The sequence below is a fragment of the Ictidomys tridecemlineatus genome, chromosome 15 (genome assembly GCF_052094955.1).
Source record: "Ictidomys tridecemlineatus isolate mIctTri1 chromosome 15, mIctTri1.hap1, whole genome shotgun sequence".
Classification (NCBI taxonomy): Eukaryota; Metazoa; Chordata; class Mammalia; order Rodentia; family Sciuridae; genus Ictidomys; species Ictidomys tridecemlineatus.
In genome coordinates this window covers 48,323,065-48,345,486 of record NC_135491.1, presented here as the reverse complement: position 1 = coordinate 48,345,486, position 22,422 = coordinate 48,323,065, and the positions used below count along the sequence as shown (strand labels likewise).

At 36.4% G+C, this 22,422-nt stretch overlaps 1 protein-coding gene across 2 annotated transcripts in view; it reads right to left on the bottom strand.

The window, feature by feature from the left end:
• Positions 1-1,994: 1,994 nt before the first annotated feature.
• The window catches only part of Ap1g1 (adaptor related protein complex 1 subunit gamma 1), an 80,107-nt gene continuing 59,679 nt past the window's right edge, over positions 1,995-22,422 (bottom strand). For both annotated transcript variants that reach the window (XM_005318394.4, XM_078032617.1), the window contains exons 14-23: positions 20,594-20,716; positions 20,334-20,423; positions 19,001-19,128; positions 17,392-17,496; positions 16,350-16,491; positions 16,030-16,156; positions 11,371-11,478; positions 11,079-11,239; positions 8,407-8,505; positions 1,995-6,126 (exon numbers count right to left, since the gene is read on the bottom strand). In XM_005318394.4, coding sequence (XP_005318451.1) covers positions 6,025-6,126; positions 8,407-8,505; positions 11,079-11,239; positions 11,371-11,478; positions 16,030-16,156; positions 16,350-16,491; positions 17,392-17,496; positions 19,001-19,128; positions 20,334-20,423; positions 20,594-20,716 — 1,185 coding nt within the window. In that variant the 3' untranslated portion in view covers positions 1,995-6,024. The remainder of the gene's footprint in view (positions 6,127-8,406; positions 8,506-11,078; positions 11,240-11,370; positions 11,479-16,029; positions 16,157-16,349; positions 16,492-17,391; positions 17,497-19,000; positions 19,129-20,333; positions 20,424-20,593; positions 20,717-22,422) is intronic.

The window sequence follows — 22,422 nt, the reverse complement described above, 5'->3', positions numbered from 1 at the left end:
TTTCAAAGGTCACACATTCATGCTCTCCTCCAATTTAAGGCAATGTGCATTATGTATGCCAAGCATTATGTAACTTTGATTTCTGGAAATGGAAGCAGCTGAGACTAACCCTAAAAATAAATTGCTCTGGGGTTTTTTTTTGGGGGGGGGCAAAAACCCATATGCTGTCAATGCAGGTTCATCATTACAAAAATCACGGTTTGGCTCATGCCAAGAGACAGAGAAGTCATTAGAAATCCTCTTCTCCATATCCTCCCAATAGCAGCTATGCACATTCCCTGCATCCCCAGTTGCATGCACATTCTTTATGCCAGAAGGTTTTCCCAATCTTCACTACAAAATAGGAGGGAAACCTGGAGAAGGAAAGCTCACGTCTATTAGATTTTTGTACAAGTTATATATTATGTCTTACTTATTTAGTAAGTCTTACCTATAATTAATTAAAACTAGTTCCCATTCCATCAATAATCACAAAATCATATGTAGGCCTAAATCCATGTTTTTCTTTTCTTACCACTGATTAAGCAGATTTACGCATTTTTTATTTCGGTTCCCCAAATAAACAGACAACATTTACCTGGCTTCAAAGTCTGAAAGAAATTTGTCCTTGAATACTTTTTTCTTTTTTTTTTTAAATTTGTTAGGGATCTAACCCAGGGCCTCCTAGACAAGCACTCTACCACTGAACTACAACTATTCAATGTAGTTGGATTTCCAAAAATTGAAAATTTTTGCTTTTCACATATGATGATAGAAGAGCAACTCGGAAGACTAAGGCAGGAAGATTACAAGTCCAAGGCCAGCCTCAGCAACTTAGTTAGAACTTGTCTCAAAGTTAAAAAAAAATTAAAATATTAAAAATTTAAAGGAGATAGTAGGGGATTGGGAATGTCGTCAGTGATAAAGCACTTGTCTTGCATGCACAAGGCCTTGTTCAATCAGAAAAACACACCAAATATGGGGACAGTTGAACTGAGTGAGATCATAGCATGAAAAACCCTAAAAGTGCTTAAAATTAGTTTGGTCCTTCTGCACTTAAATTGAAATATAAGCACTGTTCATTATACTGTTAAGTAAATGTCTGGTGTCTATTTATTGGCTAATCTTTTATATTTTCATCTAATTATATGTAGATGATGGTTTCAAGTAAATTTAACATTATAAACATAAATTAATTTTAATTAAGCCATATAGAAGGCAAGATTATAGAAGTGTTACTTATCAAATTCTGCCAAAGGGCACTTCTGTGTTAACCTGATAACTGCTAAGGCCTACACCCTTCTCCTTTTCAATCAAGCAACAGTCACATCCTCCCCTTTCTCACTTAAGGGACTTTCAGGGCATGAGAGTAATAGAAAACCTAAAGCTTTCAACCTCCGAAATGGAATTCATATTTAAATACAAATTGGATGGGCTCAATGGCACACACCAATAATCCCAGCAACTCTGGGAGCTGAGGTGATCCAAGTGAGGCCAATCTCAGCAATTTAGCAAGCCCTAAGCAACTTAGCAAGACCCTGTCTCAAAATAAAAGGAGCTGGGGATTTGGTTAGTGGTAAAGCACCTTTGGGATCAACCCCTAGTAACCTACCCCCCAAAAAGAAAAAGTTTGAAATATAACTCATTTTGACTGGTCAAGCCTTCGTCTTCCTGGTCAAAGATATACTGGAACAATTCACAAAAAGCAGTTTACAACTGAAATCCCATGAGTGTGACAACCCTTAATGTACAATTCACCTTGATATGATTTCTTTGGCTTATTTCAAAATTCACTATGTAGAGAATAGAAGCATGGAAAATCACAATACAGTTAAAAATGTCCAATTGCTCTTATGACTTTTTCATTGTCTACAACAAGTTCTCTAACTGTTCAGATTTCTCTCTAGGTGATATTTCTGTATAAAAGGAACATTAACAGATTAAGTTTAGCTCAAAGCTCTTGAGAAGAATTCATCCAAGGCTTCTAGTTCACTTATAAGAAGTAAGGAAGCAAATTTTAAATCATTGAGTATTGACTTTTTATTATTAGTCACTGTTCATAATTTGGTTCAACCAAAAGACAATACACACAGCAGAATTCTAATGCATCCCATGTAAATGTTTACATCCATTTTATTCCTCACTCGCCTCTAAGACTTATCATTTAATTTTAAATTCTTTTTACATCTCAAAAATATGTCTGCAATAATTAGAACTTCATTAGCTGTCCCACGTGGAAACAGCCTTTTAATATTTTTTACAGTAAAGAAGAGGTGATGGGGCTTATTGAAAAGGTAACTTACAACATTATGAAAGAAAAGGGGACTTATAGGAACACAGTGGGAATTCACACAGGAAAAAGTCCAGAAGCTCTTTCCCATGAGGTCTCCAAATAAAAACAAAAACACAAAGCGCAAATGCAGGTCTGAAAAAAACAAAACTCCAATGCTCCATCTTGAAGCCAGAATCAGCCTCGTGGAAGTTTGTGAAGCAACTACACAAGCTGCTTCTGCATTTACTTCTGTTTAAATGTTCCAGGTCCTGGAACCTTGTCAATGGGACCCACTCACTGCTATTGCTTGAAAACGTTTTGCACTTCCAGTTCTATAAGCAGCCCCACCCTCCTCAGCCAAAGATGATCAGAAGTGTTTTATTAAACTTCAGGGCTTTTTGAGTAACAATAATCCTTCCAACTCCTAAACTCATAAATACACAGACATGTATAACTGTTCCCCAACCATCCACTTATTACTTCCTAACTCTCAGTTTAGGACACAGTGGTTAAAATACATTCGCTAGAAAAAAATAAGCACATTCAAACTCCTTGTTTTCCCTAGTTCTTATGGCCCAAATATAACCCAAAGCAGAAGATAATGAAGTTGAACCTCAAAAGCAGTATTCCCTAACTTCCAACTCCTCTAGAAGAACATGAAAAGGAAAAGTATGTCATGTAATAGACAGAAATGTTCAAACTATTAGTGCTGAACAGTTTTAGGTCTGTTTTCATCCATGAGTGGAACAAACAAAGGGTATGAACCAAACCTTTAACTTAGCAAGAGGAAATAATTTCCTCTTGAATGTTAACATTGAGGAATGTTTCTTTAAGTGAGAAAGACTTTAAAATGAACAGATGATCACTATACACAGCATAAAACTTCCATGACTATCCAAACCACCTCAAAATAACAGCACCAAGGCATTGTAGGAGAAGCTTCAAAAGGGACAGCACCCTTTCTATGTTTTTTGAAATTACTTATATGAATTCTCCCGTAAGATTACTGGGGATGGGAGGGAGGACAGAATACAAACTACTCTCAAAAAGGGACAATGAGGTACAAGTGCATGTGAAATTGCCGAAGTAAGCGTGTGAGGGTCCACTGCTTATCACCCTGGGATTATTAAATAGCCACAGAAATCACCCTTTCTTCACAATGGCTCTGGAGTTGTAAAATCCATCCTAATTTGCTCCCCCTTGAATGGTTATACTCTAGAAAGAAATTATTGAAATGTGAAAGTGTTCACAGAAATTAAGAGATTTCTCCTTCTAGCTGCAAGGCCAAGTGAGAAGAGAACTAATGCTGATCCTAGAAACTAAGGCACGCTGAAGCTTTCAAAGATCAATCATTTGAAACAGTCTTCACAACCATCAGTATCCTAGGCAGTTCCATGGCGCTAGTCCTTCAGTATGGTGCTCAAGTTCAGTCTCTTAACTCTTATTCTACACAGCACCCCGTGTGTTAAGGCCATGATTATTTAATTCCTTTTAGACAAAGCCAGGGATGATCATAAATTCTACCTCAAAACTCTGATCACCCAAGCAGATGCTTTGTAGTACAGTAGACCCTTTGCAGCTCCATTAGCTAGCACTGTCTTACAGAATATTCTTGAGCAGATTTCTTCAGAGAATCAACTTGGTTCAACTAAAAAACAAAAACACAAAAAACCTGAGCTGGTTAGCTACAAATGTAAGGGAGAAAATAAAGCCTCTACACAAAGAGGAATGTTAAGACAAATTCTATTCAAGAAATCCACCAATATTATGTTAATCCTATCATGTTTCACAGCATTAAATATCCATCCAATGAAATCTGTCTGCGAAGAACCTTTAAAGGCTATTTTTCATTGCACAGGCAGAGCGTTTTTCAGAAGTATGCACTAGTTAACACTTATTTTGCCAAAAACAGGAGATCATATCCTATTCTTGACTCCGTCAACCAGTTACCCAGTGGAGTAAGTTTTAGCAGATCTTGCTCCTATATACTTTTAAGACCAGAAATTTTCCCTTTTGGAGCCTTTAGTTCAACTCCAGTTTGTCAAATGTCAGGAATAGTCTAGCATCTGATACAGAGCTAGGTTTGACAAGACACTGAAGATTTTAAGTAAAGGCTTGGTGAAATGAAAGGGAAAGAAAGATTTAAAACTGAAGTGAAAGTAGTCATTGTGTACAATACAGTAACAATTGCAAACATTTTAAAAGCAAGGTGGGCCCCACTTTCTCTTTGTTCTGCAATATATAAGACATGGTGCCTGTATACTTGAACGTACATAGTACATCCAACACGTACCAAAGGAGAATTATTTCACCTCATTCCAGCAACTCCATTTTAAGGTTTGATAACGCAAGGGTCCTTTCTAAAAAGCACTCGGCACTCTTACTAGTTTAAAAAGCTCAAGTCTTTAATGCAGATATTCATGAGATTGGTTTCTTTCGAGAGACTAATTTCTCAGACTCAGGAAAGTATATTCCTACTCTATGGTGACCATAAGATTCTTCTGACATAGGGGGCAAGGAAGCTACAAGGCTTCATTCCAACACCATGAAGTACAATATAGGAAAGATTTCTTTAACCGTGTGGTCTTTATTTCAGTGCCAGTGTTACAGATACAACACAAATGTTCCAGTTAGAAGAAGGAATTCAAACGGAATGCCAAGGTCCAAGCCAGGCTCAGGAAATAAAAAGGGAGGTTTGGAGTAATGGATGACTCCTGTATGCTCCAGGATGAGTCTGACACTCACTCATCCTATGGGCAAAGGTGTAGTTAAGGAGTCTGCTCTTTGAAACTGGTGGACTCCTCTTTCCACCCATTTACCACAGTTCAAATGGGCAAGTGATGGGCTTGGGAGAAACTTTAAAATTTGTGATGGGAATAGCTCATTAATAAGTATTAATGCATCTTTTAGAAGGTGTCCACTTTGCACTTTAAGTGGAATTTACTTTGAAAATCATGGAGAGTATTCATGACTACAGCTAAGGAATGGAGAGAAAAGGGGAGCTGGAAGAGCCTTGGAAATTTCTATTACAAATAGAGCACCATATCCTTCATGCCAATCTCAACAAAAGCTCTTTTTAACTGCATCTGTCCAGTGTTTACAAATAACCTCTCAAGGTCTAACCAGTTCTTGATAACAAACATACATACATACATGTGTGTCTGTCTCTGTGTATACAGCAATGCACAGAAAAGGCTACCAGGAGCCTAATGCCTCTTTCAAACATTGGGGGAACCAGAGAAAAAGGCAGGGCTCCCTAATGTCCATTGTTATATTTCCATTCCAAATGCCAGATGTAAAAAGCGCCTGAAGATGGTCACCCAGCTAGTGAGGAATAAATACCCCACCTTGCCCAGTCCACAGAGAAACAACAGTAGAAAGAAGGGGCACTCTTTGCTGCAGAGACAGAGTGAGTGTTTTCTCGCCAAGAATTCCAGTCCTCTCCTCCAGACCAGCTGCTAATTGCCTCAGGGGCCCAGGGAATGTTGATTCCGGCTGCAAAAGTGGGAGGGGTGGAGAAGTGTGGAAAAGGGAGAAGAGGAAGAAGAGTGCAAAGTAGCCTCCAGAAGCAGCCAGCCTCAACAGTGGAGGAGAGGACATTAGTCTTTAACAATGCTTCAAGGTCAGCAATAACTTCAGGAAAATCCTCCTCAACAGTTCTCTTCAGCTCCTGATGCCCATGGTACAGTTGGGGGGGACTTGCCAGCAATCACAACCTCCTTCTCAGAGTTCCTTTGATTGAGTGGGGTAAGAATGAGAATGGTGCCAGACCCTCATTGCCAGGACTGAGGGGGAAAGTTGTTCACCTCTGCTAGATCTTGCATTGCTGAGCCCTTGTGATTATATGTGAGCTTGATCCGCATTCGCAGCTGTTGCTGTGAATGTGAAAGAGAATCACAAATTAATACACTGAAATAAAATACCCACAATATGTCCAGTCCACAAATAGACCATTTAAGAGATAGACCATTGGGCTGGGAATGTGGCTCAGGCGGTAGCGCGCTCCTCTGGCATGCGTGCAGCCCGGGTTCGATCCTCAGCACCACATACCAACAAAGATGTTGTGTCCGCCGAGAACTAAGAAATAAATATTAAAAATTCTCTCTCTCTCTCCTCTCTCACTCTCTCTAAAAAAAAAAAAAAAAAAAAGAAAGAAACTACTACTGTAGTCTCTCTCTCTCTCTCTCTCTCTCTCTCTCTCTTAAAAAAAAAAAAAAAAAAAAAAAAAAAAAAAAAAAAAAAAAAAAAGAGATAGACCATTTAAAAGAGAGAGAAAGAGAGAGAGAGAGAGAAAGAGGGGGGGGGGAGAGAGAGAGAGAGAGAGAGAGAGAGAGAGAGAGAGAGAGAGAGAGAGAGAGAGAGGGAGAGAGGGAGAGAGAGAGAGAGAAAGAGAGATATCTCACTATGCTGCTCAGGCTGGCACTGAAGCCTTTTTTTTTAGGGGCTGGGGATGTGGCTCAAGCGGTAGCGCGCTTGCCTGGCATGAGTGCGGCCCGGGTTCAATCCTCAGCACCACATACAAAGATGTTGTGTCCACCAAAAACTAAAAAATAAATATTAAAAAATTCTCTCTCCCTCTCTCTCTTTTTAAAAAAAAAAATTTATTTTTTAGTTTTAGATGGACACAATATCTATTTTATTTTTATGTGGTGCTGAGGATCGAACCCAGTGCCTCATGCATGCCAGGCGAGCAGGATACCACTTGAGCCACATCCCAAGCCCCTGGCACTGAGATCTTGAGCTCAAGCAATCGATCCTATCTCAGCCTCACAAGCAGGCAGGCCTAAAAGCATGCACCACCATGCTCAGCTCTACAAAACCTTTAATCATAAAGGTGAAAAAAATTACTAAAAAAAAAAAAAAAAAGGATTACAGGCATGGTGGCCCTGTAACCCCAGCCCTGTAATCCCAGCAGCTCAAGAGGCTGAAGCAAGAGGATCACAAGTTCAAAGCCAGCCTCAACAATATCAAGACACTAAAGCAATTCAGTGGGACCCTGTCTCTAAACAAAAACACAAAATAGGGCTGGGGATGTGGCTCAGTGGTTGAGTGCCCCCTGTCACCCCGCCCCCCCAAAAAGGCAAACCACCAAAATGCCTAGTTGTCTAGCTTTGAGCCAAGAGACAACATCATGCCTTCAAGCAGAGGAAGTGCATCTCAAAAAAACAAACTGTGGGCCCAGAAGTGCATTAAAAAGACAGAATCACTCAAGAGCATTTGCTGAGTGCTTTTTGAAAAAAACCTCAACACTTGTGTCCAAAGTTTTTAGAAAATTAGGTAAACACACACACATCTCATGTTCTGCATTCAGATAAATAGTTGCTTTGCCTGTGAAACCTACAGCAAAACTGAATATAAGCTTTTTCCATTCCCAAAGCATAAATTCAGAAATAGCAGCCATAGTTACAAGAGAATATAATTCTTTTTTTTTATGTTTTACTTTATGTGGCATATTTAAAAAATTAATGTGCTAAGAAAGTTTTTACTATATGTATAAGGGGGCCAAAGGAATCTGTGCTTGTACTAATGACAGATGCTCCAAATACAGTAAATAGCAAAGGAAAGGCAAAGTGTTACAAGAGTATAAAATTATGCTGGTCATTTTAAGTAACTACTAGAAATCTTTCAGGGTAAAAAAATTATCTGAACCATTTTCAAGAACTATCTGAAAATCAATCAGTTAATTACTATTAAATAAAATCAATTTACTTCTTTGAGAAGATATACTAAAAATATTGCTTCATTTCAGTTTCTAAAGCTTTTTTCATGTGACTGCTTCAAGTTTTTATACCTCCACTTTTGCTATCCATACTTAGTAATTATAGCAGTAAATGTGGATATTTGGTTCAACAAATGCTCTTACCTCAAATTTCAACTTTGGCATAGATTTATATGTCTAAGCTTCCCCCTCTCCTCAAAACTATACCTTTAATCCTCAAAATAGAGAAAAATTTTAGCTGCATTTTAATAAGATGTCACTAATCCATTTGAGGTCTCTGGGCTCCATTTATTTTCTACAAAAGAACAAGGAAGTTAGACCATGCGTTTTCATAGATCTCTGACTATGAAAAACCCAGAAAAACAAAGCAAAAAAGTATATTTCAGGAAGCAAGCTTATATCTTGTTCAGATACTGACTTCAAATATGCTACTCACCTTCTGTGGGTTCAGAACTTTGATGACTTGTGTGATGGTCCCCGTATTAAATGCTGGGACAATGCTGCTGCTAGGAGACAGAAGCTGCAGCTGGAATGTCTAAGGAAAACAAAGGGCTTCTTCAGAAAAAGTTACACACAGTGTTATGTCAAAGATATCAACAAATAAGAAAAATACATCCAGCTGATGGATCAATCAACAGATTTACTGTTTTGTTTCCACATACTTCATAGTATGCAAATTGTCACTCATTGTTTATTTTGTTTTGGGGTTGTGCTAGGGATCAAACCACCAAGCTACATTCTCAGTTCATATTCACAGAATTCATAAACACGCACAGTTAGGTCTTTGATCATGAAAACTAGCAATGAGCCATTCTCCCCTTTCTAGCAGAAGGAATTTTAGCCTAATACTTTTCAAAAATTCACCAATTCTTGTTGTGAAAACTTCATTTTGATAGTAACTGATCAACTATGAAAGAAAAAAATGGGTGCCAATGGAGGGGAAAGAAAAAAAAAAAGAGAAACCTAAGAAAAAGCTTTCTAAAAATAGCAATCCAACATTCCCGTCACTAATTATAGGCCTTTATGTTTTAATGTAATTGAATATCTAGACTTCAACTTTTTCTTTTCTAAAGCTTGCATAATCTGGAATGTGTCAAGGCCTTCCCCTGCATGAGAGGTGGAGGAAAGGTTTTGAAAGAGCCAGCTTGTTAATATGTAAATAGAATACTTTAGGATTCTGTTAGGGACATAAGACTGCAACAGAAAAAGGAACAATGCAGAACTAGCCTGTACTGCAAGACTCAGATGAGGCAAACACCATAATTTGTTGTGTGTTGGTGGATTTTATTTGTTTACAGAGATGAGAGGGAAAGTGCTACGAGCAAGCTAACTAAAGCATACTGTACTAAGTAGCTATTTTATATATCATAACTTTAAAAACCTTTCCTAAGAGAGAGACTGACAGTTTTCTCTAAAGCCAAACATTACAACAAGATCAAAGATTCAATCTCTTTCCTTTTTTGAGGTACTGGAGCTGAACCCAAGGGTGCTCTACCAGTGAGATACATCCCCAGCCCCTTTATTTTATTTTGAAACAACATCTCATTAAGTTGCTGAAGCTGGCCTCAAACTTGCAATCCTCCTGCCTCAGCCTACTGAATCACTGGGATTACAGGCATGCATCACAGCACCTAAAGATTTAATCTCAAAAGCACAGACTTAGTATATTGGCTCTTTTTAATAATTCTACTGTCAAGATGAATTATGTTTTCTTAAATGATATTCATTACTACTATATTTCATTAAATTTAAGGTACTATCCATTGTAATTCACAGCATTATTTTATGTAACACTGAGAACGAAAACAGGCTACCCATGAAACTATGAAAAGATAACAATTTTAAAATGTACCCCAATTTCAGATATATTAAAAATGAAAATAGTACCTACAGTAAGACATATGAAATGTGATATTTTGAAGTTCAAGACATATCAAGAAACATCATCAATATGCAGAGTGCAGTAAAACACCAATAATAAGGCTATGCTTTAGTAGCAAAGGTAGCTTGCTAGGATGGCAGCCTAAAGTAACAAGTATAAAATCCTAAATTACAGTAGCTACCACTTAACTAAGCACTAAACACATAAGAGATGCTTCAAACAGCACCCAGCACAAAAAAAATAAAAATCATTTATTCCACAAATCAACCCTATGAAGTAGCTATCACTATCACTGCTCCCTTTGCAAATGAAGAAACTAAGATTAAGTAACTTGATTTCATTTCATACAACTAGCATTAAAATCCAAACAGAATGGCTCTTAAGAGTTTATTAGTGGTTCTAATTAACTTGACATGACAGCTTTAAAACAACTGCATGACAGGCCTGTAATTCTAGCGACTTGAGGCTGAGGTAGGAGGATCCTAAGTTAAAGGCCAGCCAGCTTTGGCAAGACTTTATCTGGAAAAAATAAAAAGGCTGGGGAATATAGCTCAGTGGTAGAGCAACTCTACATTCAATCCCCGTACCTCAAAAAAAAAAAAAAAAAAAGGTCCATGTTATTTTGGCTCCTAAAAATTGTAAGCAAAGAAGGCTGAAAGTCAGCAGTAATCACAAATAAATCATCATCAATGTCTAAAAGCTTGCTGTCTGAAAGTTATCAAAGGGTAGCCAAATACCTGTTTTTTGTAAATAACCTTTTCTTGGAACAGAGCCACACTCATTCATTCACATATTGTCTGCAGCTGTTTATACACATTAACAACAGAACTGGGTAACAGCAAGGAACATATATACATATGCCCTAAAATAATCACTAGCTGGTCTTTTATAGAGAAATTTTGCTCGATCCTCATTCTAAACTATTCTTTATTCAAAAACATATTCTTTAAGATTTGGTATAAACAAAACCCTCAATTCACAAAAACAAAGAGTCATTATGTATCAATAGTAAAGCAGATGTTAATTAAGGATAAACTTTTCTTTCCAATACTGAGAAAAAAAATTAGTGACATGCTTCAATAAACCATAATAGTTTCAATATTATTTAAATTAAATCTACAAATTTAATCTCTAAACATTAAAATATATCCTTCATCAAATGCAAGAGGAAAAAGTCAGCTCGTCTTCAATCAAAGGGAAAAAAAGGAACAAAGACATTAAAGTACCTTTGGTACTGCAGCCTGGAAAACAAAGTCTGTCATGTCTAGCTCTGTGCTGTTAGAGGCCTGTATCGTTATCACAGTTACACTGGGGTTGGTGTTTGACCGTTCAAAGGTGAATTCTATCTTCAAACCGTTCTTACTGTATGCTGTGATGGAGGGGATGCCTGCGAAAGTACAGGAAGATCAGCCTTATTGTAGTTGGCCTAATGCTTCAAGAATAATTATTTCTTTTCCTTAAAAACCACCTCTCATTGCTCTGTGCTCCACGTGATGATGATAACAAAAATAACTATACCTGCAGCGATGTCATTGAAGAGAGGCTGGGATGAAAGGCCATCCAACAAGAAAGGGGGCTGGGATATCTGTGGGACTGAGGAAGGGGCAGGAGCAGCAGCAGGAGCACCTAAAGGAATTTTCCAATGGAAGTCAACTTTAGCAAGCATGACAAACTCATCAAGAAAACACAAATTATTACAATCTCAGGTTAAGGAAAGGATTCTTTAAACAATATGCAAAATGCACAGGCCAAAAAGGAAAATAATTAAAAATTCAAATACGTTAGATTGACTTAACTTCTGTTCATTAGAAACCACCATAAGGGGGAAAGAAAAAAAAAAAAGAAAAAAGACCACAAGCAGGAGAAAATGAATGCTATATAATAATGAACAAGTTAAGTATTCACAACTATACATATCTTCTTCTACAAATCAGCAGAAAAAGAAAACCCAACTAAAAAAAATGCTAAGGTACACATGAAGCAATTTATAAAAGAGGGTACCTGAATTTAAAGGAGATCTTATAAAATGGATGCTCAATCTGACCACAGTAATGATGGAAATGGAATTTAAAGCCACAATGAGATGCTACTTCCATCCATCAAAATAGTGAAAATTCCAACGTCTGATAATAAAAATATGGAGCAATGGAGACTTTTATGCTCTACTAAAGAAATGTAAACTGGTGCAACTAAATTAGAAAACAATTTGATAATAGGAGAGTTGAACATCACTATACCTTCTTAAACTAAGCTCCTCAACATTTAACACTAATGAAAATTCTTTGAAAATTCTAGAAAATTCTTTGCAGTAGGGGGCTGGTGCATCATAGAATATTTAGTAGCACCCCTGGCTACTAAATATCCACTAGGTAAGAACCACTGCCTTTCTTAGTAATGCTTTTTATTAGGTCTTGCATATGTACATAGGAAACATATATAAAAATTATTCCAAGCAAGATAGTTTCTAACTGAACAACAGGAAAGAATCAAAATGTCCACCATCAGCATAATGGTTAAGTCAACTATGACATACTAACAATAAAATAACAAACACAACAAAGAAAATGTGAATTCACTAAAAATACACTTGTGAATTATTTATGGATTTTTCTCACAAATATAGTGCTTAGCAAAAAAAAGCAAGACACACAAAAAAGAACACATGCAGTTAGACACCATTTCTAAAAAGGTAAAAACTGGCAAAACAATACAACTGTACACTCAATTAAGGAATGATAAACATCAATGTGTTTACCAGCTGATTTAGGATAGTAAGCAGTTACCTATGGAATCAAGAGGAAAGTGGGGTTGTACAGCACTTGCCTAGCATGCACAAGGCCCTAGGTTAAGTTCAAACCCCATCACCACAAAAAAAGAAATAAATTTTAAATAAAGAGGAAAGAGAGTGGGGGAAAAACAAACCCAAAATATAACCTTCCATACTATTTTTATTTTACAGGCTAGGTAAATCAAGACATTTATTGAGTTTTATAGATGTTAAAAAATGCATAATAAGGTGGGGAGGGGGTCTGGGGATATAGTTCAGTTGGTAGAGTGCTTGCCTCAAAGGCACAAAGCCCTGGATTCAATCCCTAGCACCCCACCAAAAAAAATGCATAATAAAATTTTACCACATATGTACATTGGGAGGAGGGGGTGAGAGTGGAGTGGGGGTGGGGCATGCCACTCTACCACTTTTATCTGATCCTCCTAAATAAGAACAAAGCATGCATCGTACAATAGAAGTCAAGTCACAGAACATGACTATAAGCTGAAAAAAATTAAGATTTTAAGAAAATTCAGCAAAATATAGAAAACACATTTTGTGTTTATAAAGATTTCAAACAACTTACAAAATTAACTGAAAATACATCATTTTTAAAAGAATGATAGCTCAGTGCAGAGCACATGCTTATATGTGCAAAGCCCTATGTTTAATTCCTACAGCTCAAAAAAACAAACAAAAAAATTTAACACAATGAAATAAAGACAGAGTGGGATATATCTTTTACAAAACCAAAAAAAAAAAAAAAAAGATACTAAAGAACACTAGAAAAAAAATCCAGCATACCAAAAATTAGCAAAGAGGATAGAAATATAGATGGTTAAGCAAAGCACAAGAAGCAAAAACAAACAAGAACACCACAGAATACCCATCCAAGTAGATTATCAATGAAATATACAAAGACATATTCATATAATTCTCCTAGCTTTATAAAGCTTACATAGTAATTTCCCCACCAATTCCCACTTTCAGAAGAATTTTAGAAATGTGTTCTTACAGAAAATTCGAGGCTAAATAAGATCTATGCATAACAGATGGGTCCCTAACTCCCTCAAATTTTAGCTTTTGTCTCCTGTAAAAAGTTTAGTAATTAGTTTTGAGGAGCAACAGAAACTCCCTACTGTCAAACCCTCTTAAAATACATACTAACTCTATTTCCAAATTTCCAATCATTTTATATTACTGAATAATAAGTTATAACTTATCAATTATCAATTAAAGAATCTAGAATTAAAAATTTTAGCCTTAAAAAATGTAAAGAAACTAGGAAGACATTTAAAACATATTATGAACAAGGAAAAGGAAATCTAGGCTTTTAATATTTTATCATTTTGCTTTTAGATACAACATTATAGAAACAACAAACAACAAAAATAAAATGAAATATTAAGGCTCTACAATAAATGAGTCAGAATACAAAAAAGTTCAAACAGGATTTTCACCTGTAATACAAATATAAGTATAAACATTAAACATTCCCTGATTAAAAAACATTAATAAAAAAGAGCGGAAATTTTCATCTTATTTAGGAAGGCCTTTTCATTTGTTTTCTTTTGTGGGGAGGGCAGTACCAGGAATTAAACCCGGGGGTGCTTAACCACTGAACCACATCCCCATCCCCATCCCTTTTATTTTGAGATAGGGTCTCACTAAGTTGCTGAGGCTGGCCTCAAATTTACAACCCTCTTGCCTGAGCCTCCCAAGTCACTGGAATTACAGGCATGTACCACCACACTTGACTCTATTAAGGTTTTTTTAAAAAATATTTATTTCTTTTAGTGGTACACAATACCTTTGTTTTTTAAAAAATATTTATTATTTTTTAGTTGTAGTTGGACACAATATCTTTGTTTCTATTTATTTATTTTTATATGGTGCTGAGAATGGAACCCAGGGCCTCGCACGTACTAGGTGAGCGTTCTACCACTGAGCCACAACCCCAGCCCTCTATTAAAGTTTTTAAAAATTAATATACAGGGGCTGGCGTTGTGGCTCAGTGGTAAAGTGCTTGCCTACCCCGAAGTGAGGCACTGGGTTCAATTCTCAGCACCACATATAAATAAATAAAATAAAGGTTCATTGACAACTAAAAAATATTTTTTAAAAAATTATATATAATGCTCTACAAACTAGTGGCCATATAAATTAAGGAAATCAACAGCTAATAATATTTTCAGGTGCATACTATGTGTCATGCACTGTATGAGTCAGCAGTCCTCATCAATATCCTATGAGGTAAGTATTAATCATCCTTATTTTAATTAGATTCAGAAAGACTAAGTAACAGTCTAATAATCTTAAAATAAGGACAAACTGATATAATGATATTTGTTGAAGAAACTAGATAAGAAAAACCTAGAAACAAACAAATGCCCAATAGTAAGGAAATGAGTATATAATAGTGCAAACTTGTTGATAAAATATTGAACAACCATTTAAAATTATAAAAATGAAGACTATTGATGTTCTTTTCTAATGATTCAGTATAGTTTTCACATTTAAGCATTTGAAATTTAATATATGTAAATGACTCAAAAGTACATGAAAAGTAGTATTTTAAAATTTTCTTAAGACACAGATATAAATCATAAGCTCAGAAAGCCTGCCATATTAAGAAAAATATCATTTAGTCTGTGATGGTGAGCCTACCTGACCATTCAACATCCTTATCCTATGGCTGCTTTCTACTTGGGTCATATATGTTATAATTCCCATTTTACCTTTAAAAAACACATTTTTCAACTATACTTGACACTGCAATCTACAATAAAAATTATGCTCCACAGTAATAACCTCAAACACAAGGGTTCATATTATTACAGAACAAATGAATTACAAATGTCTACCATTATGAAAAAAGACAAGATAAAATATTCCCAAATGAAAAGTTATATTTGAATTAAAATTATGGACAATTTCTCTTTCAGTTGCTACAATTATTATTAGGAAGGGTAAAAAGGAAGGGAAGAAGAAAGGTAAGCAGTAACAGGTTAATATCTCAACAAAAATGGCCACAGCTATTAAAAACTAACCATGAATAGAAAGACAACCAGAAAAAGTCATGTCTTTAGACACCACCTAAAGGTGAAGGGGACTTGGAATATAATCTTTTCAACCCTGAAAGAGGAAGTTCTTCCCTTTCTATCTTAAAATACTACAAATAATTTACTCTCCAAAAATTAAAAGTCTTCAAGGAATCCCTATGAATTATCTTCATAGATCATTAGCATGGCAGCTTTTTCCCCAGATGTTGTAAAGAGTTTATTCTTGTTTTGTACTCAGCCTTTCCTATCTTCAATTAATTCATGTGCTGGAAAGTTTGTGATCAGTGTAGTTTTTCCACAAGGCCTCTATCACCATCCAAGCTTTAAATAACTCTAATCTGGCCTCACCTGTAAGGGTGATGTCTCCAAGCAAATCAAGAAGTTCTCCACCAGCAGAAGCTGGTTTGCTCGTAGGTGCAGTTGGAATAACAGGTGTTATGTCATTTCCTCCCAACAAATCCAATAAATCATTGGCCTAAATAAGGAAACATTACCTCAATTTGTTACTTGTCTATAAACTTCATCTAATGCAAGGCACTTTTAATACTTTAATAATGAAGGGAATCATCAACCAATCCAAAAGCATTAAAAGTAATCAGCCAAAACAAAATCAGTCACAAGATATGAAGAGATCATTAGGAACCCCAGAGAAACAAGTGCAAGGATACCTGGCTGGTGGGCTGCGGCCCAGAGGGTGGTGGTTTGGTCTCTAGGGGAGCTGGTTCTGTCTCTCCATTTGTCTGCACGATCTCAGTAGGGCCATTTGTGGTCACTTTTTCCATAACAGGCATTCTTTCAAGTAGGGCAGACCTAGAAGAATCTGAAGTGGTTAAATTCTAGGCAGTGAACATAGATTCCCTACACAAAACCATCACTATTAACTATTTTGAAGACTCCTTCTCTCTCAAAACACACACACACACACACACACACACACACACACACACACACACACACACAAAATAGAAGGTAGATTATAATAATACATGACCTAAATTCCTGAATAGATTAAGGGCAGGCAAGAAACTATGCATAAATAAACTGTCCAACTAAATACCAAAACATGTATTTCAATGGTAGAGAGACTGAGATGAAAAAAAGATAAATCAATAGGTGGATATAGCCAGGCATGGTAGTGGCGCATCCCTGTAATCTAGCTACTCAGAAGACAGAGGCAAGCGGTTAGCAAAGTCAAGGCCAGCTTGTATAACTCAGGGAATCCCTGTCTCAAAATAAAATTTAAAAGGGGACTGGGTATATAGCTCAGGGTACAGTGCTTATCTAGAATGCACAAGGTCCTGCATTCAATCCCCAGTACTGTCCAAGGGGGAAAAAAAAGTAGACACTCTGTAATGTGAAAAAAAAAAAATGGCAAATACCAAAATGTTAATAGTAATGGGATATGCATGAGATTATTTCTCTTGAAAGCAATATAACTCCCACTAATTAACCAAATAAAATGGAAAATGTTGCCAACTTTACAAACCTAAAAAGGACAGGGGCGTTGCAACAGAATGAAAGAATACCTTTAATTCATTTCTTTAGGAGACTAGGGGCAGAACAAAAGAAGGAGCCAAGCAATGAGAATTAAGTAGGGTTGGTAGGACCACTTATGGACTGCAAAAGGAATGAGTCTCTCTTAGGGATTATTGTGACAACTTATTTAGGATGCTAAGATGCACATGACATTGCTTATTTTCTATTGCTTACCTCATATGGTCATATTTCTTAAAAAGTGCATTATATTCTACTGCCCTCTGCTGGAGCTCTACATCAATGCTGCTTCCGTAGATGGAAACCACTTTCTTAATTCGGCTGCAGGATAAAATAACACATGATATCAAACACTCAAAAATTCATGAAAAAGAAGAAAGAGTGACTCACCAGTTTTCTGGTTAAAATTTCAAAATACTATTTTCTTAATTTACGTATTTTTTCAAAAACAAAATACTTTTATCTTTATTCATCCAATACTCATCATTCATTATATATTTTAATTGTAAAGTTAGCTTTCTGGCTGATATATATCTCATACCCTAAAATCTACATAAAAGTACCAATTATTACTTTACCCCAAAAGAAACTTATACTGTCCATTATCTTCTTTAATAATAAGCTTTTAGCATCCAAATGCTAACCTCAAATTCTTGGTTCACAATTTAAAAAAGTAAATCAAAAATAAATACCATTTCTTACAAGACCTTACAATAAAAACTGAAGCAGAAAGTCTAGGAGAACTAAGTTTGCTTTAAATATGCTTGGCTGGAAAACTGACCCAAGAATCAACTTTTATTCAAAAAGCCAAAAACAGATTGTAAAGATTTAATCACCCTAATACTTGTGATTCTATTCTGATTCAGACATCTCAAAATACTGTAAGTCAAAAATCCTTATATAGGGAAATAAATTCTCTAATTTAAAAAAGAAAAAAGATATTACAAATCCGATATTCTTTTTTTTGTGTGTGTTGTTGTTGTTGTTGTAGTATATGTACTCAATACCTTTATTTGTTTTTATATGGTGCTAGAATGGAACCCAGTGCCTAACCCTTGTGAGTGGTCTACCACTAAGCCACAGCTCCAGCCCACAAATCTGATTAAAATAAATAAATAAATAAGCTTCAAAAGGGAATGAGGGGGTTAGGCTATAGCTCAGTGTCAAGAGTGCTTCCCTTGCATGTGTGAGGCACTGGGTTCGATCCTCAGCACCACATAAAAATAAACAAATAAAATAAAGGCATGCTGTCCATCTATAACTACAAAAAAAAAGACATTTTTTAAAAAAGAGAATGAGGGGGCTGGGGTTGTGGCTCAGTGATAAGAGCACTCACCTGCCACTCGTGAGGCACTGGGGTTCGATCATCAGCACCACATAAAAATAAAATAAAGGTATTGTGTTCACTTATAACTAAAAAAATATTTTAAAAGATGTGGGGAGGGGGCTGGGGATGTGGCTCAAGCCGTAGCGCACTCGCCTGGCATGCGTGCGGCCCGGGTTGGATCCTCAGCACCGCATACAAACAAAGATGTTGAGTCTGCCGAAAACTAAAAAATAAATTTTAAAATTCTCTCTCTCTCTCTCTCTCTCTCCTCTCACTCTCTCTAAAAAAAAAAAAAAAAAAAAAAAGATGTGGGGAGGAATGAGGTTGGGGGAATGAAGAGAGCAAAGTACAGATGAAATTAATCATTCTGGGTGTGGGATAATAAGTACAGGCAAACTCATTTTATCTTCTCTATGCTTCTATGCTTAAAATTTTCTAAATTAAAATTTCTAAAAATTATAAAAGCATCTATTCACCCTACTTTTCCTCAATACTCACTTTACAGTACAGGTGAAACGAGTAGAAAGCTTCATAATGGCAGTGAGGGCATAACCTCGTGTTACAGAGGTGGACATATTAGAGATTAGGACACTTTCTAAAATATCCAACACTTCATCCTCTGTTACCTGTGGATTGAAAAGAAAAAAATTTAAAAAGACCACACAAATGAATGGTAAGAATAAATGCTTAAATCTAATGATCAAGTCAAAGGATGCTGCCCATCATTTTAAAAGCCTCTATCTAGGCATTATGACACCCACCCATAATCCCACTGACTTGGGAGCATAAGGCAGGGAAATCAAGAGTTCAAAGCCAGCCTCAGCAACTTGTGAGGCCCTAAGCAACTTAGTGAGACCTCGTCTCAAAATAAAAAATAAAATGGTCTGGGATGCACCTTAGTGGTAAACATCCATGGGTTCAATCCCCAATACCCACCCCACTCCACCCCACCACCACCTCCCCCAAAAACCAAAAAGTCTCAAACACAACCTGTACTTTGCCAGGGTAACTGTCAAGCTGTTCCATCAATCAGAATGAGGAGGCTGTGGCTGTGGCTCAGTGATAAGAGCGCTCGCCTTAAGAGCGCTCAATCAGAAGAAAGACCACTGGGGCATATTATAATTTTAAGTGGCAAACATAGAGGAAGACAAGTAAAAGATACAAAGAATTAAAGAACTATTGCCACAATTTTCTCAAAAGTCAGTCCTTTGGGCTGGGGCTGGGGCTCAATGGTAGAGCGCTTGGCTAGCATGTGTGAGGCATTGGGTTCGATCCTCAGCGCCGCATAAAAGTAAATAAATAAAATAAAGGTACTGTGTTCATCTATATATAAAAATCAGTCTTTTCCAGGTGTGGTGGCACACTCCTGTAATCTCAGCAACCCTAGAGGCTGAGGCAGGAGGATCACAAGTTCAAGGCCAGCATCAGCAATTTAGCAAGCACCTAAGCAACTTAGCAAGAACCTGTCTAAAAAAAAAAAAAAATCAAAAAGGGCTGGAGATGTAGCTCAGTGATAAAGCACCCCTGGGTTCAATCCCTAGTACTCCAGAAAATAAAGCCCTTTGATGTAAAAGAAAATGGAAACCTAAGTTTTGGTTTTGGTGGTCGGAACTAAACCCAAGGCTATACACACTCTACTACTGAGGTACATCCCCAGCCCCAGTAAAATGGTTTTTAAATCTCAACACTCCAGTAAGTTCTGTCTTCAAAACTGGCACATTTCCCAGTGTAGTTCCATTATTACTTCTTTACAAACTTTTCAAGTAATCAAAATCAACTCCCATATTAAACCTGTTTTTTCCCCTCCTTAATCAAGAGTGACAAGAGGTACCTGAATAGGCTCTTCCTCTTCACATTGGCCAGATACAAGAAGATCACCATATTCACCTATACACCATGCAGCTACTTGTACCAAAGGTTGCTGTCAAAAGAAAGTCAGGACTTTAATTTTTCCAAAAACACTTAATGCAAATTCATCATCTAATCAAAAAGTCAAAACTGAACACATCTAGAGTGTTAGTAACAGTGGAATACAGAAAAACAAAACTATAATTCTTTCCAAGTATAAACAATGGCAAATGAAGTACTTACTTGAGAATAATCACCAAGAATTGCTTTGTACAATCGCTGAACGGTGTAGGCATGCATCTCCACACTATTGGTTATTAACTGGATCAAATTGGGGACTGCATCATCACGAACATAACTTCCTGCCTAAAAGGAAATTCAGAGTTACGCTTAGAAACACAGAGCAATGGTAACAAATGTTGTTCTTAAAAAGTTTTACCAAATGTTATTGAAAAAACCACTATTAAAAACCACCCTCCAAAAGTCAGATTCCAATTCTCAGGTCTACATGCAGCTTAAAATTCAAAGCCTTACTTTAAAATATGTTGTTAGATTTTAATTTTTAAAAAATCATCTCTTGTTCCAAATTAAAAGCAAAACATAAAGTTTCAAAATTTCAAGAAAGACCTAAAATTTCAAAAGTTTAAGACATTAACTAGGAACTTAATTACAACTACCTGTCACTTATTATAAGTTCCCAACACTGGTGTCTGAATCATATGTGCAAAGTAAATGTCACAGGGAACAAGGGCATCTCTGAACATTGCAAAAGGGCATGTTAAGTTTTTAACAACAAGTTTATATTTAAAATAGCAAAATGTCCTTTATAAACTATTTACAAATCTTATACAATCAATCATAGTCCTAGGAATGGAAGATATTTGTATTTAATTATTCATCCTCCATCGCCCACCCACCTTTTTAATTTGCTCAATTTAATGTTCTCTTAACTATTAGAATTTGAGATAGTATTTGCAATCATGGAACAAAGAAAACCATTTAACCTATTGGGAAAATATACCTTGGGCTTATTATAGCATTATAACAGGCTTTGTAGGACATACAAACAGTGACATGCCTAATATTACCAACCTTGGTCAATGGCCCATTACTGAACAAAATAGCAAAGCTGACTTGTAAGACTGAGACCAGGTCTAATTGTGTATTTTTTTTGAGGGGGGGGGATCTAGCTGATCAGAGTGCTTAGTCCAGTTAAGAAACACAAAGATGGGAAAAGTTTCGAAAAATGATCAAAACCAAAGTGAGAAGCTTTTAAAAAAGAGAGTAAGAAAGAAAAGAAAAAGGTAATGTGTGATGAGACCTGGATATTTACATTCTTCCCTAACTAGAAAAAACAAAGTACCTTTTTTTAATGTGGTGCTGAGGATCAAACCCAGTGCTTCACACATGCTAAGCAAGCGCTCTACCACCAATCCAGAACCCCAGACAACAAAGAGCTTTTCTATTGTTTTTTATTTGTTTGTTTTTGGGGGGGTTTTTGTTTGTTTGGTTTTGGTACCAGGGATTGAGCCCAGAGACATTTAACCACTGAGCCATATCCAATGCCCTTTTTGTATTGTGTTTAGAGACAGAGTCTAACTAAGTTGCTTAGGGTTGCACTAAATTGCTGAGGCTGGCTTTGAACTCAAGATCCTCCTGCCTCAGCCTCCCAAGCAGCTGGGATTACAGGAGTACACCACAGCTCCCAGTAGCAAAGTGCTTTTAAGTAAGATAAAGCATCAGTATGATCTAAATAACAATTACAAATTACTACACAAACATCAATCAGCAGGAAACAGCTTTCCAAATTCCTACTGAAACAAAGAGAAATCACATTCTAGGCCATAAAAGAAAAAAAATCAACAAATTTAAATAATAGAAACCATATAAAGTATGTTCTTAGACTACAATGGCATTAAACTAGGTATCAGTAATGAAAAAGGAGAAAAAAAAAAACCTGGAAAATTCCCAAACATTTGAAGATTAAAACAGCACACATCTAAATAACACAGGGGTCAAAGAAGACATTACAAGAAAATTAGTAGACCAGTATCTCTGAGGAACATGGGTAC